Source organism: Tetrao urogallus, assembly GCF_951394365.1.
Source record: "Tetrao urogallus genome assembly, chromosome: 5".
Classification (NCBI taxonomy): Eukaryota; Metazoa; Chordata; class Aves; order Galliformes; family Phasianidae; genus Tetrao; species Tetrao urogallus.
The window spans coordinates 55703998-55726693 of NC_136818.1; the positions used below are offsets into that span (position 1 = coordinate 55703998).

At 40.9% G+C, this 22696-nt stretch overlaps 1 protein-coding gene across 2 annotated transcripts in view; it reads left to right on the top strand.

Annotated features, from left to right (window-relative positions):
- Positions 1-1635: 1635 nt before the first annotated feature.
- Positions 1636-22696, top strand: part of SHOC2 (SHOC2 leucine rich repeat scaffold protein) — a gene marked incomplete at its 5' end in the record, with an annotated part of 32175 nt that continues 11114 nt past the window's right edge. The window contains 2 exons of one of the 2 annotated variants that reach the window (XM_079536381.1): positions 1636-2338; positions 14165-14302. In XM_079536381.1, the coding sequence (XP_079392507.1) occupies positions 1636-2338; positions 14165-14302 (841 nt within the window). The remainder of the gene's footprint in view (positions 2339-14164; positions 14303-22696) is intronic. The other variant, XM_079536382.1, reaches the window with a different exon arrangement.

Genomic DNA, 22696 nt, shown 5'->3' on the forward strand with positions numbered 1-22696 from the left:
CTGCTCCCAGGCTGCTGTAGCCCTTTACAGCAGAGTGCTCCAGAATATGGTTACTGGGAGCAGCAGGGTTTTGCTGGGGGGTTTGTAGCACAGTCTGTGATGCTGCCACAGGAATGAATGCGGGTGGAGGGCTGGGAAAGGTTTTGTAGTTCTAGTTCTTGCTAATGGTTCAAGCATGCAGAATATTATTTAATTGATTTTGGTTATCAGCTCTATGAACTTAAGCAGAGGATGGAATGAGGGAAGAGGCAGAGCTCCTGTTGTGGTCTTGAGATTCTAGGCAGCTCCTGTGCCTGGGAAAAGCAAGGGGCTCTTCTGGATTGCCAGCAGAACTCTGTCAGTGAATGCTGCCCTGCGAAGAAAAGTTATTTCCAGGTTAAATGGTGGGAACATGAAATTCTTGCTGCTGTTGATTGTCCTTTTATTTTCTTCCATGGAGATACATTCAAAAACCTCTAGGGAGTATTCAGAATTGTGAAGTTCTTGGGGGGTGTGAGGTGTTCTGAACTCATACGAGAGTCTGTGCTACTGTCTGTGACACGTGATGATGATTTTGTTGAAAGGTAAAAGGAGCTCTGCAGGTTTCAGACATCTCTTCAGTTAGTCTGCATTGTAGCCATTGGTGGAAAAGGTCAAGGTACTGTTAAAAGACGTGCTATAACTTATCCTTATGAGAAACTCCTTCCTAATTTTGCTTGTCTGGAAGGATAACATGATCTATTCCTTCAGAGCTCCCAGCTGACTTCTCAGTAGGTTTATTTGAAAATGAACTTCAGGTTTTTTTTAATGTTCCAGCTCTGCAGGTGACTGCTGACTGCATGCTGTCCCGTGCTGGAAGCAGAGCGCAGCTCGTGGCTCAGCAGGTCGGAAGGCAGATCTCAGAGCACAGTGTTGTGTTGCAGTGCGGCGTCAGATTTCACCGCGGATTGAATCGAAGCTCTCTTGTGCTGAAAGAATGAGGCTGCATGGGTTTGTTTGAAGAGACAAGCGCTTAAAATTAAAGCAGATCTCTTCCATCAGGTCAATAAAGAACATTCATGTTTATGACCAGGGCGTTGTGCTGAGAACTGGTGGTGACGTCAGAGGGTGGCTCACAAGTGCAGTGTACTACTGTACGCAAATACATAAGGCTATTTTATGTTTAAGAAATCATGTTGTTGTTGTTTTTTTTTTCACATATACCAATTACTGTAGGTCTTCTGCAGTGGGTCTTCAGAGCCATGGATGTAGTATTTTTATATTAACACTGGGCTTTTCAGTTTTTTTGCCGATGTTTAAATGATGGACAAATATTAACCTGAACGAGTGCTGGCTTGAAGTAGAAACATTCAACTCTTAACTGGAAGAGAGATTTTATATTTATGCTAACTTTGGCTTCTTTTCTCTCCTGTGTTACAGAAGTTCTAATACGGAGCGCTTGACCTTCTAATCTCTAACAGCTGAATCTCCTGAGACCAGGATTAGGAAAAGAGTGCCTTCGGAACCAATATGTAGCAAATGGGTATCACGCCGCTGAAGCTCCTCCCTTGGTTCAACACTTGCATGTTTTAAGGATCCTTGTAGCCACAACAGTGAATTGCTCTTGTTAACTTCAGAAGTGGATTTCATGTGGTGCTTGCTAAGTGTTGAATCACCATGAGTAGTAATCTAGGAAAAGAAAAGGACTGTAAAGAGAAAGATCCAAAAGTCCCGTCATCAAAAGAAAGGGAGAAGGAGGCCAAAGCCTCTGGAGGATTTGGGAAAGAAAGCAAAGAGAAGGAGCCCAAGACCAAAGGGAAAGATGCCAAAGATGGAAAGAAAGACTCCAGTAGCACGCAGCCTGGGGTAGCTTTTTCAGTGGACAATACGATAAAAAGACCTAATCCAGCCACAGGTACCCGCAAAAAATCCAGCAATGCTGAAGTGATCAAAGAGCTAAATAAATGCCGGGAAGAGAATTCAATGCGCTTGGACTTGTCCAAGAGGTCTATACACATGCTTCCGTCAGCTGTCAAAGAGTTAACGCAGTTAACAGAACTTTATTTATACAGTAACAAACTGCAGTCTCTGCCAGCAGAGGTGGGCTGTCTTGTGAACCTGATGACACTGGCCCTGAGTGAGAATTCACTCACCAGTTTGCCTGACTCTCTTGATAACTTGAAGAAACTGCGCATGCTTGACCTGCGGCATAACAAACTGAGAGAGATTCCTTCGGTGGTGTACAGACTGACTTCTCTCGCCACTCTTTACCTACGCTTTAATCGTATAACTACTGTGGAAAAGGATATCAAAAACTTGTCAAAGCTCACCATGCTTAGCATACGAGAGAACAAAATCAAGCAACTACCTGCTGAAATTGGTAAGCGATTGCACTGATTAAAGGCTTAATTCTGTGCTGAAGTTGAGCTTGCAGTTCAGTTAGGTGTATGTAAACTGCCTCTTTTTCAGGTGCTCTGCTCCACTTAAAGTGTGCATAAAATTGTTGTCTTGACCATACTGTTGCAATGTTGGCTTATAGTGAGAGTAATCAATACCCTGGACATAATGTTTCATACAAAGCAACCTTCCTTTTTCTACATCTATCATCTTAAAACCAGCTAGATCTTGTTTTATGCTTCCACATATTGTGTCTTTGGAGCCCAGATGATTTGAAAGAAAAAGAGAAGATACAAGGGCACATCTTTCTTTCAGATCTCTTTATAAATCATTTACGAGCTGTTGCAAGGTATAAACACATTATGGGCATGTTACAGAGGGATATGACCATGGTAAGAGAAGGTAGAAAAGGTGCCACATGCTATTACCATGTGCAAGCTGTTGGATGCCATAACAGTTAATAATGCAGGTTAATGATTTGTGAAAGCCTCTCCTTTCTCCAAGTTCTGAATATATTAATGTGTGGAAGCTTAGTATAATATGGCCAAGTGTTGTGTGCATGGTTGTTGATTCTTATGACTTTTTAATGGATGATATTTGCTTTTTCCAAATGTTGTTACAGAACGACGAAAGATGGCTATGTGAAACGATACAGAAGTGGTATATTGATTTAAATAGTCCATGACAGAAAGTGTGCTGGAATGGCTGTATTTCAATAATTGCTAAGTTGTTCCTAATAGCTTCAGATCTGTGGGATATGTCTCTTCATCAGACTGTTTTCAAGCAGTATTTCAGTATCCTAAGTGCTTCATAAAAGGGAGAGTGTATCATAAGCTTTTTTTTTTTCTTGTGTGGCTCCAGTTTTTACAATACAAGCACTGGTTAGTGCTGTTAGGGAGGGGGCACAGAACTTCATGCATGGAAGAAAGTTGAAGTAGCTTCTTTAAGTGGGTAGAAAAAGCTCCCGTGAGATGCTTAGCCCTTGTAACACTGGGAGTAAATTCCTGTACCTTTATTTGTTTATGTATTCCTAAAGTGGGTGTGGGACTTCTTCCTGTTAACACTTCTGCACTGGCTTGAGTACGGGTTACTGAAGTCGGTCACTATGTTCGCTAACTTTTACAAAGGTTGGGAAATGTTTTTGTTTTTCAAGCCAGCAGTATTTGTCTCCTCCTGCACTTTGATCTGGAGGATATCACTTCTGGATAGCAGGAACTCCTGGGACTTCTTAAACACCTGTCAAATTACCAGCAACGTGCACTACAGACAACGGGTGCAGCATGAAAGAGGAAGTGCAATGTTGCTGGTGTCAGTCTTTGGCTCCCTGCAGGTGCTGTTGGATTGGATTCTATCATAGCCACAGAAACAGGATTTTACTAAGCAGAAATTAAATAGTTAATGTGGTATGTTTTCTGATGAAACAATTTCTCAGCTGGCACTGGCATTTCAGCAGTCCTAGGAATTTCCCCTGAGAGAACTAAGGAATGGTAATTTTGACCTATTATTTGACACTTCACTTTAAACCTCACAGCCTCTGAATATTTCACGAACTGCAGAATCATATTGGAAACCATGGAGCTGATGTTTGCAACTAAAACATGCTGTGTGTTCTTACATCTATTGGAGAAACTGTGACTGACTTAGCTTCTTAAGTTATGTTATGCATTTGTCAGTGTTTTACCCATGTCCATTTTGTGGCTCAGTTATTAAATCCTGCAAAGAGTCAGCCCATGAAGTTCAGCTGGGGATAGTTCTGCAGAAGTTCAAATTAGCAGCATGTGAGGAAAAAGCTTTCCAGTGTTGCATTCCAGTGCTTGGTGTTGCCCTCTGAAAACCTTTTGTAGGTATGTTTGATACTGCAGATATTGTTGCTGCTGGGAGTGCTTTGTCTCTCAGCTGTTTTGTTTGCTGAGTTCATGTGTTATGTTTCCATTTAGGTATATCCTTTTTGTATGTACTTGTTCACAGCAGTCTTGAAAGAGGTGATATGTAACAGTTTTGTGGAGAAACTTAAATAACTGAATCATGAATGCATGCGTGCGTTACTTTTTATTGCTACAGGTCAGCAGCTCAGCATGGAAGGTGTTTTAGAAGCACAAATACAAGGAGGCTGTCACTCTGCTAAGCTTCAATGCAGTGTTCCCACGTTCAACTGCAGACTTGATGCAGAGCAAACTTCTCTGATGAGGTTGCCTGTAATTAAACTGGTTGAAAAATTAAAGAATTGTTAAGCTTAAGTAACACAGTTACAGCTGCCAAACATACAAAATAATTTGTTTGAAAACTCTTTTCCTCAAGTAGTGGAAACAGATAAGATGGTTTCACTTCAGTGATTTTCACTTTCATGTGTCTTTGTTCTGGTACAAAGATGAAATGTTTGAGTTGGACACAGCTGAGAAATGTATTTCTTACTTTCCAATGGAGTTTCTCTGTTTCTTTAAATGCTTGTTAGTTCTCTACATTTTGTGTGCATGCTTTAAAAGCTGCTGGCCTTTTCGGTCCCAACAGTGTGAATCTGTACATTTATGGCATCGCTCCTAAATATTACATGCCAAGGTGAACTTAACAGTAAACATTCTTGTATTATCAACTGGTAAATAACACAGAAATTCTCGTTGCTCCAAAGCGGGAAGTAAAATGAGGCCATTATCTTTTATAAAGCAATATCACGAGGAACATTTCAAATTCTTTTCAAAAATACCCCGTTGTTCTATGGCCTGAGGCTCACATATCTGATGGTAAACTCGTCTACTTCTTTGTGTTTTTGAAAACTCACAGATTATGTGACCTGCTGACTTGTTGGGGGTTGGAGATTCATGATCTTGGAGGTCTCTTCCAACCTGAGCCATTCTGTGTTTCTGTGAAAAGTCTTGCAGCACCTAGCTGTGATGTGCTGGTTTAGCAGCCCTGGTGGACAAGTGTGCAAAGAACCCATGGTTTGCTTTTGCTGGTAGACCTGCTGCAAAAGGTCTGAACAAAAACAAAGTCCAAGCTTGAGGCCTGCAAGGTGGGGTGCTGTGGCTGTTTGGTAGCGAGGAGTGCACTCAGAGAGCTGGGGCTCAGCGCTCTGCATAGCACGCAGGTGCCCTTTGAAATCTCCCCTTGTTTTTTCTCCTTTCTTAAACTTTGAATTGATCTCTTTGATCCTACGGTAGCATTCCTTCTTTGAGAAATGTCTCATTGACAACATGCTGCTGGTGATGCGATTTCAAAATAAGGTTCTAGAAATGCTTATCTGCTGGCAAGTGCTGGTATTTGTTAGAAGGAAATTCTTTTCAGGGAGACCTGAAACTAATGCTAAAGCATTTCTTAAAAGCTTGAGTGAAGGTAAAGTATTTTACAAAACGTTTGTAAAGCGTGTAATCCATCAGATTTGAAGTGGACTCTGCTATGAAACAACAGGACTGTTAGTGTAGTAAGTGTCTTGATAAGAATCTATAAGGGATGAACCTTCAACCATGGAGCTGTTGGGATACAATCTGCTATTTGGTTCTGTTTGGGATTTCAAGGTGTCCTTAGTTGTTTGGCAGTACAAACTCAGATGAGGTGACTACAGCAGGGGGAAAAGTTGCTTTGCATTCAGAATGTCTTTATATGAAAGAGGAATTGTTATTATCTGTAGTTAGTGAACAGATGTGTGCATTTCTGGTCTTTTTTTCTCATCAGAATGTAGTACCAGCTTGGTCCCTTGCATCCAGTTGCTTTGTAATAGAGAGGATGATGATTTAAATTTTCCAGTCTTTCCAGCATTCAGAAGATTTCTTAACTCCAAATAATAGCTTACTGTACTTATTCACACAGTAAACCAGTAAATGGTAAAAATATTCTCTGTACTTTGGAAAAAGATTTTTTTTTTTAACTCAGCAAATTCAGGCTCTAGGTACATAGCAAGTCATTGCTACCAGTTATTTGCTGGGCTTCCCTTACCACTTTTCCAGCAACATATATATTGCCTCTGCATTTGTAATGCAAGCGATTTTAGTAGGCTGCATGGTAACTGAGGTCTTGATATGCATCGTTTTATTTTTAAAATATAAATGGATTTGTTTGAATGAGAGCTGAACACGCTTAAAATGAGTGACTGAAAGCATTCAGAACATCCTTTTTAACTCTGTTCTGTTTCGCAGGTTTAGCTAAAAGCTTGAAGAGCGACTGAACTAATGCTCCATCCTGCTTCTTTCATCTGAATGATTCCCTGTTCAGCTGATTTATCTCACTAAACCAACAGAAACATTTGTGATTTCTCTACTTTTGTTTTCTGTTACTTTAGTTAGCTGAGTACAAGGAAGTTTTCACTCAAAGTGGAACTAGTGTAGGAGCAGTGGGCCAGCATGGCCTGGAGCAGGGGAGCAGGAGCACTGCTACTGGTAGCACTCAGCTGCTAGATCAGCTTGGGAAACCTTACAGGTAGGAATTGCATGGGTTAGGTGACAGCAGGTGAAATGTACTGCATGTGGCTTGAGGAAAGATGAGTTACTACCTATGGAACCACTGAAAATGCACCAGTTTATCATTTCAGAATCTACTCCTTTTCATCACTGCTGTCCAGAAAATCCTGTGTGACGCTAGGAGTCCTGGTAGCAATAGCTATGCTTCGCCTTCCTGAAGGAACTTTTGTTGTGTTTGTGTTTTTATAATTTTTTTCTTAGCAATGAGAATTTATTTACACAAGTTTATTGATGGCAAAGCTGCTCTACGTTTCAATTTGTGTACCTATTTTTTCTTGTAAGAGTGCATCCTGCTCCAATTGTGGCCGTAATAAAATGTCTGCATAAAACCAGGGCAACTGTACATACAAGGCTTAACCTGACCCCTTTCCCGGATCCAAACTATTTTCATATTGGGGATTTCCTGAGTCTGGTGCAGCTTTTCTATTTAGGAATTCTCAATAGATTCCTTGTCCAGGGGCTTGACCAATTTTTCCTTTAAACTCTTCTCATCCTTGGCAAAGTCCACAAGTTTGCTTTGGACACAGCTTTTGATTGCTACATTTAACGAACTCCAGCTTTTGCATTTGGAGGTGCTCAGCTGTCATCCTCATCTCCATGACATTTACAATGTGTAAATCGGTCTTCCAAGTTCTGCTTCTGACCAAGAATGGATTGTTTGAAGCTGATCGCTCCACGCATGAAGCTAGATGTGTCTTTCTCCTGGTCCCCCACATGCATCACTTTATGTCACGTTGGTTGACTTCACAGGATTATAGAATTGTAGGGGTTGGAAGGGACCTCTGGAGATCATCAAATCCAACCCCCTGCTAAAGTAAGTTCCCCACAGTGTGTCGTTTTGTTGCTCAGTGACTTTGTTTTTTGAAGTTCTACAGTGTTTGACCTTGCTCTTGTCCTTATAGTCGTGAATAATTTGGTATTAACTCTGCTGCTCAGCCTTACGCTTGTTGAACATTTGTACGTTCCAAGTGCAAAAGCAGAACTTACCTGTTCACTTTGCTGTTGAATCTCTGGTCGCATCCATAGGAAAAAGTGTTAACAGGAAGGATTCCACATGGAAGCTTTGCCAAAACAATCTCTAAGAATAAATGTGGAAGTGAGGTCACAAGGTGGACTCTGCCTTCATCACCATATCTGGTAAATTGTCCTTTCCAGGGAGATCAAAAGTTGAAGTTTAGAATGGAAGAATGTGAATGCTATTGTGAGTCAGGCAGGGAGCACGAGAAGGATGAAAGCCAGAGGAACTGCTTTGGGTTGAAGCCAAGCAAATGCTTCAATCTGCAGGCTGTTGAGCTTGCCTTTTGCATTTCTTGTATCTAGATTTTATTGCATTCCCCCACGCTATATTGAAAGTCTTGTTTTGCATAATCAAGTTGATATTTTCTTTGCAAAGACTGTTGCATCTTGTACAAGTGTTTGACTTTTTTTTTTCCTTTATTACATAGAATTAAAATACAAATATATTGTCAACATAGTTGAAATTGCATCTACACAGTTTCTGCAAGTTTCTTAACACTAAATATTGTGTTTTCTGTCTGTGAATGCAACTTTTATTCTATGGAAATCTGGTCAGGGCTGTTCTGCAAGGGAAATATTTTTAGATTGTAATTCAGGGAATCTGCCTACACCAGACTTGGAATGTCACTTACGGCTCTCTTCTGTTCTTCCCTTCCCCCAGCTACCCATTATTTAGATCATTTGTGGTTTCTTCCCTACTTTAAAACATTTTCACAAGACTTGCACCTGTTCTCAGTAGCATAGGCAGCAAACTAGATGTGTGCAGCTGCATTACTTTGTATGTCTCACACTGAGTGTACTGCCACCTTATTCAATGGCTGGTTAGTTGCAAAGCTTCTCAGTGATGCTTTTAATTTCATTTCCCCTTTTTTTTTTTTTTTTTTTTTTTTTTTAGCAGATCTAACAATATTGAGAAAAAATTACTGTGGTTTTATCTAAAAGCCCCTTCTTCAGTTTCAGCAATTTGAAAGATGCCCAGCTGTGTTCCTGGGTTTGCCTGCCATGCTAATACCTGCAAACACAGTGGTTGAGAGTATTTTCATATGTTTATATTCTAATGTGGTTAAAGCCTGGAGCTGTGAACTGGAGTGTAATAAATAGAGGCACTGCTACGTGTACCCAAGGAGTCAGAAAATGACTGATGCGGTTCTGGTTGCTTTCTTAAGCTGCAGGAATGGTGGACCACTTGCTTTTGGCTAGCTTCAGCTTTGGAGTCTGGGTTCCAATTCCTGTCAGCCCCCTGTGGGGCCTTGGTGTTGTGTTGTCAGCTGGTCAGATTTGTCCTTGTCTTTTCTTTTTTTTTTGACTGGCTTTATGATAATGATTAAGTAGCCCTGCCTCTTTGATCTTTACTGGGTTGATGCCCTGGATGTTATTCCAGTGAATGCTGGCAGCTTGTTACAAGTCCAGCAATTTTTTAATACCAGCGCTGCAATTTATTTGAACTTCTTGAACGCTTCTTAAGCCCTGAACAGAGGGGAATATTCAACTTCTCTATGCCTGCCCTTGCTAATGCAGTGCTACATTGTTAGCCCTTACCAATGTCAGAGCACCATGCTGCTCCTCTCTCTGAATGCCCATCACCCCAGGGCTCAGCCTCCCTGGGACCCTGTTTCCTCCATGGCTGCTCTGCTTTGCGGGGCTGAGGCTGTTCTGAGCATCCTGAGCTGCTCCACACTGCCCATCCCAAAGCCCATCCGTAGCCCTCTTGCGTGTTTCATGTGCTCATAATGGTGTTTGGACATGCTTTCATTTGTATTTCTTTATTTATAACTGAAAGTAATAAGAAGTGGTTTTGCTGTTGTCTTGTCAGAGCTTGTTTTAAACCAGATTTATAGGGTTTCTTTTTGGTTCAGCTTAGATTCTGTCTGTTTGGTTCCCATAGTGAGATTCTGCTACACATTCTGCAAATTGTAAATATTGCACCATGCTTATTACTGATTTATATGAATATTTTAGCTTCAATATGTGATTCCTGACCTTGTTAAGATTTCGTTCTATCTAATCCCTAATTCCTCCTTGTAAGCTATGTGTTGTCAATAATAATTCAAAATAACTGTGACTTCCTAACTGTTGGGCAGTTGGTTATGTGTACAGAAAATCCATTCTGTCTGTCATAATGATGCGTTCAACCCTTGTAGTGAGGCAGAAGGCTCTGAAATTGTAATCTTTTTGTTTCTAAAATCAGGACACTTCAAATAGATTTATAGACAGGCTAAGAAAATCTTCTGCTTTTTTGCCCAGATCAGGGAGCCTAGTGAGAGATAAACAATTATCCCAGCAATGGGAAATATTTGAAATTAGTTCACAGTGCAGCTGATTGCAGATAACTGCCCTTACAGACCAGCTTGCAGGCAGAGCACCGGCACACCAGCGTGCACCTCCATTACTGCCTGCGTCCTCCTCTTCCTCGCGCTTTCTGCAGGTCTTTATCCTCTTGCTGTCTGGCCCGGGATTTGTCATGTTGTGAAGGATTTCACAATTTTCAATCTGCTTAAGCATGGGCAGGCATGGAGTTAATCCTCTGGAAAACAGGTTCTGTTACAAATTGCGTTTGCCATCCAGGAGAATTGCCTACCGGGTGAGTTGGTGGTTGAAGGCACCGAAGCCTGTTTGATATTGCCCTATGCTGCCTGCCTACATTATTATTAATTTGTGAGTCCTTTGATATTTTTTAATGCAGCTTTACACTGGTTTTAAATGACCATGAGGAGCACTGGGTTACGTAAGTCAAGGCAAGTAGCTTGGTCCTCTTGTCACAACAGGCTTTTGAGGCTGGCTGTGTTACGGGGCTGCTGTTCTGCCTCACTGGGTGGAAAACACCAGGCTGTCTCTTCATCAGGCTGTGTTTTTCCAGGAGGTATATTTAGCTGTGTCATGCTGTAACATTTTCTCTGTGTACCTCTCAGTAGTAGTGAGGTGATTGCTCATAACACCTTGCTTAGGGTTTTTTTGAGCTGCACACTTAGCTGTATTTTTAGCCATGTTTTTAACCAGAAGTTAGTTGGAAGACTACAAAAACGTTCTCTTAAAAGTGCATGTGAATTGTCTGCCATTTGTAAGATTTTAAGAGCTACAAAATATGGTGTAATTAACCGTTCTGTGAAGACTATTTATGGGCAATCTCTTTTATGTGTTTCACATGGACATTACTCCTAATTTAAAACTTCTTATTACCAAACCAGCTAGTACGTGCAGTTTCTGCCTGCTGTTTTGGCAGACTTTTTTTAGATAGCTTTTCTTTTTTTCACTTCAATTGCACCAAAATGTAGTCCTTAAAAACAAACAAAAAACAAACAGAAAACAGAAAACAAACAGTCCAACCCCAGCACTTGTCTAGCTTGTTTCCCAGTTCTACAGTGCGGTTGCAAGTGGTCAGTAGAGGGTCCTTTCTTCACTACTCTTATGTTAAAATCCATGTATTTTGGACATTGCTTGTAGTGGGGCAGGGTGTGGGTAAGGTGAGCCTTCTTTCCAGCTGTGGGCAGTGCACTTCTTTTCTTAACTGAGTTGAGATACAAACATGTTTCAGCAAGGTTTATCAGTGTTGTAAAGTAGAATGGAATAATTTTTTGGTTCTTTTAATATGAATGAGGTCTTGAGTGCCCTTCTCATTAGCAATTTTCGTTTCGGTTTGGGTTTTTTTTTGTGCCTGTGCAATCTTTTCTTTAGTAAAACTTTAGTTTTGATTCCTGACGTAATTAGAGAGTGAAGCAAAGTTAGCGAGAAGGCAGGCCAGGTTCTCCTTGTTGGGTGGAGGGCATGGCTGTGTTGGTTTGTAAAGGAGCGGACCCTTTTTCTTTATCCTTCTTCTTTCCCACTCTTCCCAGACTGACTCCTTCCTTTTCCCACCCCTAAGATCTCACGGTAAGTCTTGCACTCCCCAGGTGTTCTTCCTTGCATCCACGTTAATTGTCAGAGCACCACTAGGGTTCCCCCTCCAGGGCTGGAGCTCTGTGTGCCTTTATGTATGTAGGTGAGCCTCTACCACATTGCCTAAATATTTTTACCCTTGCTAAGAGAAGCATATCTGATGTAAGAATTCATGTCACAGGGTCCATTCACTTTGCATGCTTTCTATTAACTTGTACATTATCAGTTTTGTCTCAGATAAAGTATTGTAAGAATTTTGCTTCCTCCCTACTCTCCTGCCTGTAGGCTAAGAAGGACGTTTTGGTGAGATGCTGTCAAACCACAAATATCACTGCGTCCAAGAGCAAGATTCCTTTACAGGGCAATGTGAACTAAAAGCTGAACAGTACAATATCACTTGAATGTGATCTGGCCTCAACTTTTTCCTGGTTTCCATTTTAAAATCTAAAATTTGTTGGGCAATCCCCAAACTATTTTAACATTTAATATTTTTATTAAAAATGTTTGCCATGCCTACATCTTCAGTGTGGAAACAATAAAGTCCTGTCCAAATCAAGCCAAAATATTAGCTGACCCATAGCTGGCTAAATAACCACAGGTGTCTCTTTATTTCTTTCTCCTCCTTCCCAACATTAGCTGTGAGATGTTTGTGGCAATGTGTATCTCACTGTCAAAGTTTTCAGCAGGTGCAAAAGGGAAGTGCAGCAAATGGTACTGCAAAAATCCACGTCTTTCTTTAACAGATGTAGGGTGGGAAGAGTCAAAGTAAATGAGAAATCGGTGTGATGGAGTGAAGTTAGTGCCACATCTTGCGTTTGACATCATTACTTTAGGTTGGAAGTGAAAACAAATGAAACCGGTATCACCTGGTCTGAAATTCAGCAGTCGTGATGTGGAAGCTGCTGCCTGAATGTGCTTGGAAAATGTTTGGGTTATGTATTAAAGATGTATTTTGGTTCGTGTAAAGAGGAGTTAAAGTCTTCCTCTCCTTTTCCTTCTCCTTCTACGCTTTGCCCGCTTGTTTCCATGAGCATCAAGTAGATGCTGCTACCACAGAATGTTAAATCTTCCTAAGCCTTTTTCTTATATTTGCGTATTTCTGGGTGCAGCAGGATTGACTTTTGACTCTATGGCTGACCTGAAATCCACTTGAATGCTGACCTGAGAGGTGAGCACATGCAGTAACGGAGGTGGCAGTTAAGTGTCACCTTTACAATTTCATGTGCCTAACTTCTAGAAAAAACATCTTAGTTTGGATCAATAAATACAAGAAATAGGGTCAGTTTATGCAAAACTTCTTTTTTTTTTTTTTGGCTGGCCTTTAACAACTGTTCTAAGATACATACTAAGTATTGTGGATAAATGCCACTTGCAGCTCAGAAACAGAGTCTGAGTTTGTAAATCTGTTATGGTTTAATAAATCAATGTTTGTCATCCCACACTGAGCTATTGGGTGAACAGTCTGTGCATCAGAACTTGCAGGCTTGTGGGAAAATCCTTAGAGGATTGTGCTAAAGTTATCAAACTTAAAAATAGACATTCAACCCTCAAAAGGAATTTGCTGCTCTTCCAAGTTTGCTACTGTCTGCATGATGCTCTGGTACGTAGAAACAGTGACCTGATCTTTACTGAATAAAGTTCAAGTCATTCAAACCATTTCCATTAATTTCATATCTGCCAGCTCCAAAAAATACAGTTGTCTGCACCTGTGTTCATGCATGTACACGTTTTCTTAAAGCCAACAAACTGTTGCTCAGAATGCAGCGTTTGTCATTAAAACAGGTGGAAATACTGTGCTTTGGGAGCTGTGCCTAGTTGTACTTGGAGAACGGTATGTAAAAGTCAGAGGTGAAACAGTTCAGTGTGAAGCTGCTCTGAGCTCTAAGCAAGTCCTGTCCTTTCTAAGGCTTAACAGATGTCTTTTGTTTCAAACTTTCACTGGCTATACCTATGCTTATGTATACGGTGTGTAATAATCTGTATAGTTGGTTTTACAGTTGGCTTTTTTGATGACCAGAAATGATGAAAAATGTCAGCCGAATAATTTAGCTATCTCTTAAGTATTGATTTTCTGTCTGAAAGTAATATATGCTGTACAAGCAGATCTTGATTTCTTGTAATTCAATACAGCCACTCACTCTGAGGTTCTGTATTTTTGGTCAGCATGAAACAGGTGTGCAGTATAGATTTTATATTCCTGTATTCTACAGCTTGAATTGTCAAAAGAAAACCAGTAAATAAAGTTTCTTCAGAGACTATAAAAAGCTTTATCCAAGTTTTTAAAAATTGCTAATCAGGTTTTAGGGCTGACTGATAAAATTATAATTCCCTAAGGTCTTAATTAATAAAGTAAGCAATAGGTGATTTATTTTTTTTTATTATAATGAAATCCTTCTGCTACTATCAAATCGTGTGAAACTAGGCCTGTATGTTGGAGATCTTGATGTTTGGATTTTCCTGTGTGCTTTCAGGTGAGCTGTGTAACCTCATAACGCTGGATGTAGCGCACAATCAGCTTGAACATCTTCCAGAAGAGATTGGAAGTTGCACGCAGATCACCAACCTTGACTTGCAGCACAATGAGCTCTTGGACCTGCCAGAAACCATAGGTATGTCAAGAGATTGGGGAAGGGAAAATAGATGACTTATTCAAAATGTCTGGTAAGAGGAGTAAATTTAAGACTAAGTAGTTGATTGGTGGATGCAGAATGACTGGTGTTCTGCTCAAGGCGCCTTCACGCTTGAAATCGCAAAGAAGGCTTGCGTCTTTAAACAGTCTTACTTTAAAACAATTAAAAACCTTCCTGGTCCATAAAGTAATCCTGCTGCAATACAGTAGAGTGTTTGCAACATAGGTTGGGAGTAACAGGCTGAAGTAAATGCTTTCCTGGTCATTTTCAGAATCTCGTGTAGGTTGTGATTTTGAAAAGACAAAAACCAAGACAGTCATAATTTTAAGCCCTTATTTCTCACAACATACTCAAAAGAATGTACCTTATCACTTAGACAGTATTTAATATTGAACTTTGTTGAATGTTCTCTTTTATGTATAGAAATTTTGGTGTGAAGTTGCTCTGGTTTCTGGTTTAGAAAGTTTGACCTGCACAGAATTTACATTGATGAACTATCCAGTGTAGCTAAATTTCCTTCCTGGTTTGATATTTTTATTCTCCGGAGATCTTATTCCATCTGGAGTTTGCATCTAACTTACATACTTCGTAAGCACAGCCTTTATTTTTGTATCAGTTTTGTAAATCTTACTGAAAACTGTTTTAAAAACACTTGTGTGTATTATCAGTTTCATATTTAGGGAGAGAGTTCTCTGGATTAAGTGCTAATTATGGGAAAAAATTCTATGAGCAAGTTGACTTCCATCATCAGTGCTTATAGACCACTGTTGGTGCTCCTTGGTAGGAAGATGTACCCAGCTGCCAGTACTGGCAGACACTGAGCTTCTCAGAGGACTTGAATGATCTTGCTTATAATGTGCTGTGTGACTGTGCTTATGGGAAGTATTTCTGGGTAAGAGAGACAGAGTTACTTAAGCAGTTGAGCTGTTTGTGATACATAGGAGATTGCTGACTCTCAAGTTTGGACTCTTCTGTTTCTCTAGGAAGTTACTGTAAGCCTAGATTGCTTGCACTGAGTTGAGTTTGCACCTAGTCAAACTGGATTTCTGCATGTTTTCTTTGTTTTGTTTTCTCATCACAGTGTTTTCATAAGGTTTTGAAGTCAATTATTTTTAAATGTATACACTGTCTCTTTACGTTGCTTATCAGAGCTGAACATCACCGCTGTGCAGCTCAGCAAGCTGCGGAAGGCAGATGAATAATTACAGCACACTCTCCTGTCTCTGCACACTGGCTAAGTGTGTGCCACTGGAGAACCCCTGTTTGTACTGAGGAACGTGTCTAGGAGCTGAACACTGAAGCGTAAAACTTAAAGTCAGAAATCAGTACTTGTGCCACAAATAGCTCCCGAGCAGCCAGACTTGGAAACTTAAAGGGAAAAATGTTGAACTCCAGCGTAAATGATAACAATCAACCTACATTTCTGCCTGTTACAGAAAAGGCAGCCGTAGCCAGTTCAGCAACATTGGCTTTATTTCTTAGTCATCACAGTTTTGGTTCAACATTAAAGCAAGTTGTGGCTTGATTTCTGTATTACAGCTTACTTTGTGGTTACGATTGTTCAGTGAGAGAATGCGAGCACTGAGAAAAACACCCAGGGCATGGCTGCTGCTGCTGTGTGCGGCTGGGCTGGGCTGGGCTGGCACGTCTTGCAGCCTCACGCTCCCTCTCAGGTTTTGGCCTTTCCTTTTCTCACTGAGATGGGCCTGGCACTTGGCATTGCTCACTACCCTTAGCACTGCCAGTTTTCAGAGTGCTGCATGTAGAAGCTCTGTCAGCGTTTCGCCAGTTTACTCGAAGTGCTGTGGGGGTTGCACGCTTGTTACAAAACAGACCGAACTCTTTTGCACGTTGTAAATATTTAATACTCTGAACCTATGAGCCTCCTGCAGTGGAGAAGACTTTCCATTACCGCCAGAGCTGTCCCCTCCTCCTGCACCAATACCTTTGCTGGAGGCCACCTTCAGCTTGTGATGGGGGTTTTGTCACGCTGCTGTGAAAACCCAGCAGCTCCTTCCTTCCCTGCTGATGGAAGGAAAAAAAAAAAAAAAAAAAAAAAGCACCCAAACTTGCAGGATGCTTAAATTTGCTGCTGCGCTGTCGAATTAAGTTTTGGTTTTTCCACTGAAAGATTTTTGAATGTGCCAATATTCTTTTAAGTTTTTTTTATTTTTATTTTTATTTAAAAAAAGCTTGTTTTCTAATTCCCAGCTCTGTACAGGAACGAGGTGGTGTTGGGAGGCAGGACGTTGGAGGGTGACGTGCAGGGGAGTGGCAGGGAAGGGATTATGCATCAGCAATGATTGCAGAGGTAGCACAGCCAACATATTCGCTCTGTAAAAATACAAAGTTCTTGTTTCAACTCACACTTCATAAGCACGCCTTCTTGCAGTAACAAATGTCAATTTTAGATATTAGTTGTCAGGAAGTGACCTCATGTCTTGCTTTATAGATATTGGCTCAATGCATTCATATCTGTATTTCTGTTGATTGAAAACCGTGAAGTACTTTGTATGTTAGGTCACTTCCTGTAAGAAAAATGAGCTTTGTGGAACAGCTTAGTACATTCCAAGAGTCTCAAGTTTAGAATCAAAATCGTAGTGGGATCTCAGCTTCTCAGTGGTGTCACTGCAGATTGCTGTGTGTGTGAGAATTATGGCATGCTTGTGTTTTTGGTGTCTTATCTCTGTATGCTTACCTGGCACACTAATAAGAGGAAAAATCCAAAAGATATGTAAAAGGAGATAAATTATTAAAGTTAGTAATTGGACTTCTGAAAGAGAGGAAATTTTGGGTGGAGTAAAGTGTTTCTGTTAACTGCTCATTGGATTACAAGCTAGCTTCGAAAATGTGCTGCAAATTGCACGTTGAGTGCTCTCTCATTTGAAAATTTGATTTTAGCACTCTTTCTTTATAAATGTGTTTGCAATTTCTTATTTAAAAGCCCAGCAGTGATTTTTTTGAGAGAGAAGTTCAACAGAAACAGAACTTTGACTTTTAAAAAATCAGATTCTTCACCTATTTTGTAATTTTCCACTTCTGTGTTTACATCTGCAGCTTGATTGTAGTCAAATGTGGCATATTCGTAGACATTTAAGGCAACAGACGTTTTAATAAGAAAAAGAATAGTCAGTTGTAAATGTTCCAAAATGATGCTTTAAAAGCACAAAAAATTCTGTCAGTGGACACGCTTTCCAGTGTCTGCCATGGCACCGTTCCTAAAAGATGGTTAGGAAAATGAGAGGCACATTCAGAGCCTACATACAATTCATGCCCTTCGCTTCAACTGAAGAGCTCAGAAACTGAAATCACAACTTGCATGAAAGCAAATGTTCTCTGGGGAAGCTTTGCCATTTGCATTGGTTGACACTGCACCGCAAACTGTGCTGCTGGCTGCTTTAGCTTCATTTACCTCTCAGAGCACTGTTGCAGTTCTATGCCATATACTTGATAAAATGGGGACCCTTTTGAGCTGGTTTGGACATCAGCGATTCACACAGCTTAGGTTATACAAATTGTTGCTGAGAGCTTGCAGTCCTCGCAAGTCCTCGTAAAGATTTTTCTGTAGAAAGTGGAACTACTTGTAAATGGGCTTTTAAGTATAGCAGGCTTAGCAAAAGCTTGAGAGGTCTTGCTCTGAATTTTCAGAAAAATGTGCTGGTCTTAATGAAAACCCGATGGAGCCGTGCACAGACTCCAGCTCTGATGGCAGTGTTTGTGTTCTTAAAATGTAAGCGTGTTGACCTGGTGCTTTGGTCAGGCGAGGTCTGAGCATTTGGTGCTCTGTAGGATCAAGCCTGTTTCCAGTCTCAGAATGAGAGGTCTGGTCAGATTTCACTCTTCTTGTGCTGTGCTGTTAATGAGGCATTTTCAATTAGATTCTGTTACTATTTGGCAATCACAGTAACCTTTTTGCCCCTTCTTTACCTCCTCGAAAGCAATGGCTCCCATTCTTTTGTTCTAGTTTTTTGAGTTGTTGTATGTCTTTTTTGGATTTCATAGCGTTCTCATAAAGGGAATGGAGCTTCTGGTGATTGTTAGCTTCGCTTCTAGGTTTAGTCAATAGAAAGCAGTGAAACTGCCCAGAAAATCCTGGGTGGCACTGAGATGGTAGGTGGGACGTGGTGACAGCTCACCGCGTCCTCTCACAGCACAGCCAGAGGGTGCGGGGCAGAGCCGGGGGTTGGCAGCCTCCAAACGTCTTTGTTTGGGCATTAAGGCTGCCCTTAATGCAGCGCAGGTAACGCCTGGGCGTCAGTGTTTGCACAGCTTGGGGTGGATGCCAAAGCTCAAAGGACAGCTTGACAATTTTGTAGAAGAAAACTGTATCAGTCGCTGCTAAATGCAGGCAGTCATCAAGCCACGTGCTGCTGAATCGTCCCAGGCTCCTGCAGCGCTGTCAGGAGGTGCTTTCCCTTTCCTCAGCTGCTTCTGTTGGCGTTGGCTGTTGGGTATTTCTTTCTAAGAGAGAAGATATTTGTGATCTGGGTATAAATTGTTCTTGTGGATTTACATTTTTTGTGAAATTAGAGATAAGATACAAAGATACAGTTGAATACACACATACTATTCTGTTTGGTTTTTTTGTTTTTTTTTGTTTTTTTAAAAACTTGCTTCTTTTGGCTTATTAATTCTGAGATTATAGATTTGATCTATAGTTATGAAAATGTTTCTTGTATTGTATTTTAGTCAGTGTATTTTCTGTTAGGACTAGGATGGGACTGCGTAGTGTAGTGACTGTGTGTGCCATCACACAGCAGCTAGATGCAAAAACCAGTATGCAGAGATGGGTTATAACTGCAGCTCAGCATTTCAGAGTGATTTGTATACTGTGGGGGAAAAAAAAAAGCCCATAATCTTACATGTAAGAAGCAGCCGTGAGGGAATAGTGCTTCAAAGGAATGCATCAGAACAGAGACAAGCAGGTCTATTAGCTAAGTGCATTTTGAACACGTGCTAAGAAAGCTGAATTTTCAGAAACACATCAATAAATTTGTGCTCTTCTGCCTTATACTGGTGCTGTGTGTGGTACATGTCAGTACTTCAGCCTTTGTCACTTGGTTCTTGCCAGCATCAAACAAGCAGTTTGCAGTGATGAGGGTATTGAATCACAGTTTAAAAACATCTGGTGATGTGATCATGCTTTTGTCTTACTTCTGAAATAATGAGGAGACTTGTCTTTGGTTGATGCTGTCAGATTGAAAATAGGCAGGAATCTCTTTGCTCTCTCCAAGTGGCATTTAACTCAATAAGGATGGTAGAGATGCATTTTAAAGTGATGTTAGATAGTTTTTTAATAGGTGGGTGTCTTTTTAGAGAATTTCTAGGCTTCCTGTAAATAGGATAATAAGCTTTGGTTTGAACAGAGCAAGAAACAGTGGAGCTTGTCGACTTTGTAACTTGGAAGCCCGAATCTGCCTCCTACACTGTCCTCGTGCATCAGGAGGCATTGGTGGCCAGAAAGAAAAATAACAATACATTGTGTTGCTATCAAGCCAGTAAAATCCAGAGTCTGTAAGTCAAACTGTGTGTTGCTCAGTGGTCTTAAGCTCACTGTACCTTTGCATTTTGAAAAATACAACTATATTTCTTGCTTTGGCTTTGACAGTTGGTAGCAGTGGTTAGGAAGGATTCTCTTTTCTTCTCCACTACTGCTACCCTAACGTCCCCACTCCTTAAATCATCTTTGTTCCCCATCTGCAGTTTTCCTAAAGCATCAGTAATTAGGCAGAAGGTATCTTAAACGTGAGGGACGTTCCAACCCTGCAGGTTATAGAAAGCATTTGACCTTTCTTGGGTAAAGTGCGCTTACATTCATACAAGTCCATGGGCTTTGGTTTAGGGAGGAGTCGCCCACAGATCAGATGAGAACAACAGTGGGATTGTGTTCTGCGTTCCTCTGCAGAGAGCTTACTGAGCTCACATCCAGGGCATCTTGCCTGCCCAGCTTCTTGCTGGAGCAGTGCTGGACATCGAGTGGCGTGGCCTTTGCTTACGGAGTACAAGTGGAGATTGAAATGTTTTAGCTGAAGCCTTTCGTTTTACTCTGTAGCTATCAGGAGAAATGTTTTGCTTTCTGACAAGAAATTAGATTAAACATGTCGACAGCTCCTTTCACCTAAAAATCTGTGAAACTGTTCAACAGTTGTCGTGGAGTATGGCTGACATCTGGGAAAACTAATAATGATAAGTGCAGAGTGTGACACAGGCATCTTCCAGCCTGCCTTGCGGCTATTTTAGGTTCCAAGCACTGCTGAAACATTTGAACGCTGTGTTTAATCTGTCTTCATTTGGCCAACTCTAGCTTTCCCAATCTCTCCTGTGAAGTTTTCAGTTCTTCTATGGCCCTTGTTCCCACCTGCTTTGGTTATTATAGTAATTTCTAACGTGCTCACTGAACCTCTTGTGGCTTTTTCTTCTGTACTGTCATTGTAGTTACTTTATGCAAAATTAATTCAATGTGTTTTAAAGTTAATCAACGACATCTGGTACCTTTTGTATGCAAAAGAATTCATTTTCCTGAGAAGAAAAACTCCTCAGGGAATCAAGTGAACTGAGCTCTATGAAATGATAGATAGTAATAGCAAGGTGGCTGTTTCTCAGGTGGCTACCTGCTGTTTGTGGGGTTTAGTCAAATAAAAATCCAAGAATATGTATCAGATTAGAAAAGTACTTACTAATGTCATGTTTGTAGTATGTTCTTGAGAATATCTGCTCCATGAAGAACTTTTTGTATGCCTTTTATCATAGTCTTAAGGGTTTTTAAGGTGCAAGCTCTTGTCAGTCCAATTTGTGTGTTAATGTTACCTGCAAAATGCTTTTTTTTCCTTTTTTCTTCTATTGAACAGATTTTAAATTGATCTGTATGTTTGGGCTAGCAAGTTAGCTTGATGCAAGCTAAGTAGCATAAATCAGAGTAATGGCTCCATCTTTTAGTAATGATGCAGTAGTATTTTGTGCTAAGTAGTGACCCTTTATCTGAGGACAGGGGATCTGAAGAATTATTTTAACTAAGGGAGGAAGAGAAGAATGATGAATTTCAAATAAGAGAGCATGTTTCAACTCCTTTAAAGGTGGTAGTAGGACTTTGGAATAGGAATTTGGATTTCTTTATCTTATTTGATCCATCACAGCCCGTTTCTCTTGATTCTGAAATATTCAAGAAAGAGATGTGCTGCTCCTAATTAGAAAACTGCTTCATGTGGTCTTTCCAAAAATATGTGGATAAGCATGGTGTTCTGCTTCAATTTAGTCTTCTCTCTGAGGAAATGATGGAGCTGAGCACTGAGAGGCCAGGAGATGTGCTGCTGGGTGTTGTGTGCCTTAATTGTGATAAAGTCCAACAGAGCTGCTGCAGAAGTGCTGATGTGAAATGGGACTCCCAGGGGCAGCTGTTCATACTTGCTTATGCCTGGCTTGATTTTAGGGTTTAGTTAGTCTAACCCTATACCTATAGTGTGATACTTTAGAAGTATCTTTTCATCGGGCAATTCAATTTACAAGAGCTTTTTTCTATGTGCGCTTCCTAAGAAAACAAATTGGAAGAGCTTTTACTTGCATTTTTTTTCTGCCAGTAGCTGAAAAAAATTGTGGTTATCTGACTGTCACATTTGCAAACATCTAGTTCTGCTTCTTCTGAGTCACCCTGCCTGCCACCTTGCTGAAGAGCAACCACTGAGGTATGATTTCAGCAGCAGAAACGCAACTGCAGAAGATCCTCATCATGTAACTGACTGAACGGATCGTGATCAGCTGTTACCAACCCTGCAGAGTATGCAGCCTGACTGCATGTCAGTGGAGAGCTTCATGTGGCTCCAAAAAAGGCATCAGTTAACCAAACTGGAGAAGGCAGAGGGGGCAATGAGATGACTGCATGGCTGGCTGAGGGATGTGGCAGCATTCTTCAGCTCCTCTGGGGCCCCTTCTAGCAACAGTGCAATTTTGGGCGGCAAAAGTGAATGCCTGGAAATGAAAGGATTGCTCACTGTGGTACGTTCCCAGTGAGGAGTGAAGGATCTGACTCCACGATGGCTGCCTCGTTGCATTTTTCTGAAATGCCACATTGCTGTAGGAACAGAGCAGAGCTGTAGCCATGCAACCTGTGCTCGCAATCTGGAGTCAGCACAGCGACGTCGTATTGCTAAGCAACAGTTGGCAGCATGCTGGCTGCTAGAGCCATGTGCCCTGCTTGTACTCTTGGGGGGAGCCTGAGAAATCAATACTGGAGCCTAGCTCAAGCTTTACGTGCTGAAAAAGAATGAATTGTTACCTTATTTATGTAAAGCTTGTCACGTTTACTAAGAGAAGTGTTTGTTAGAAGCTAATTCAGAAAAGGGCAATCAGGGTATGCTTTGTTCATCCGTAGATCAGTGA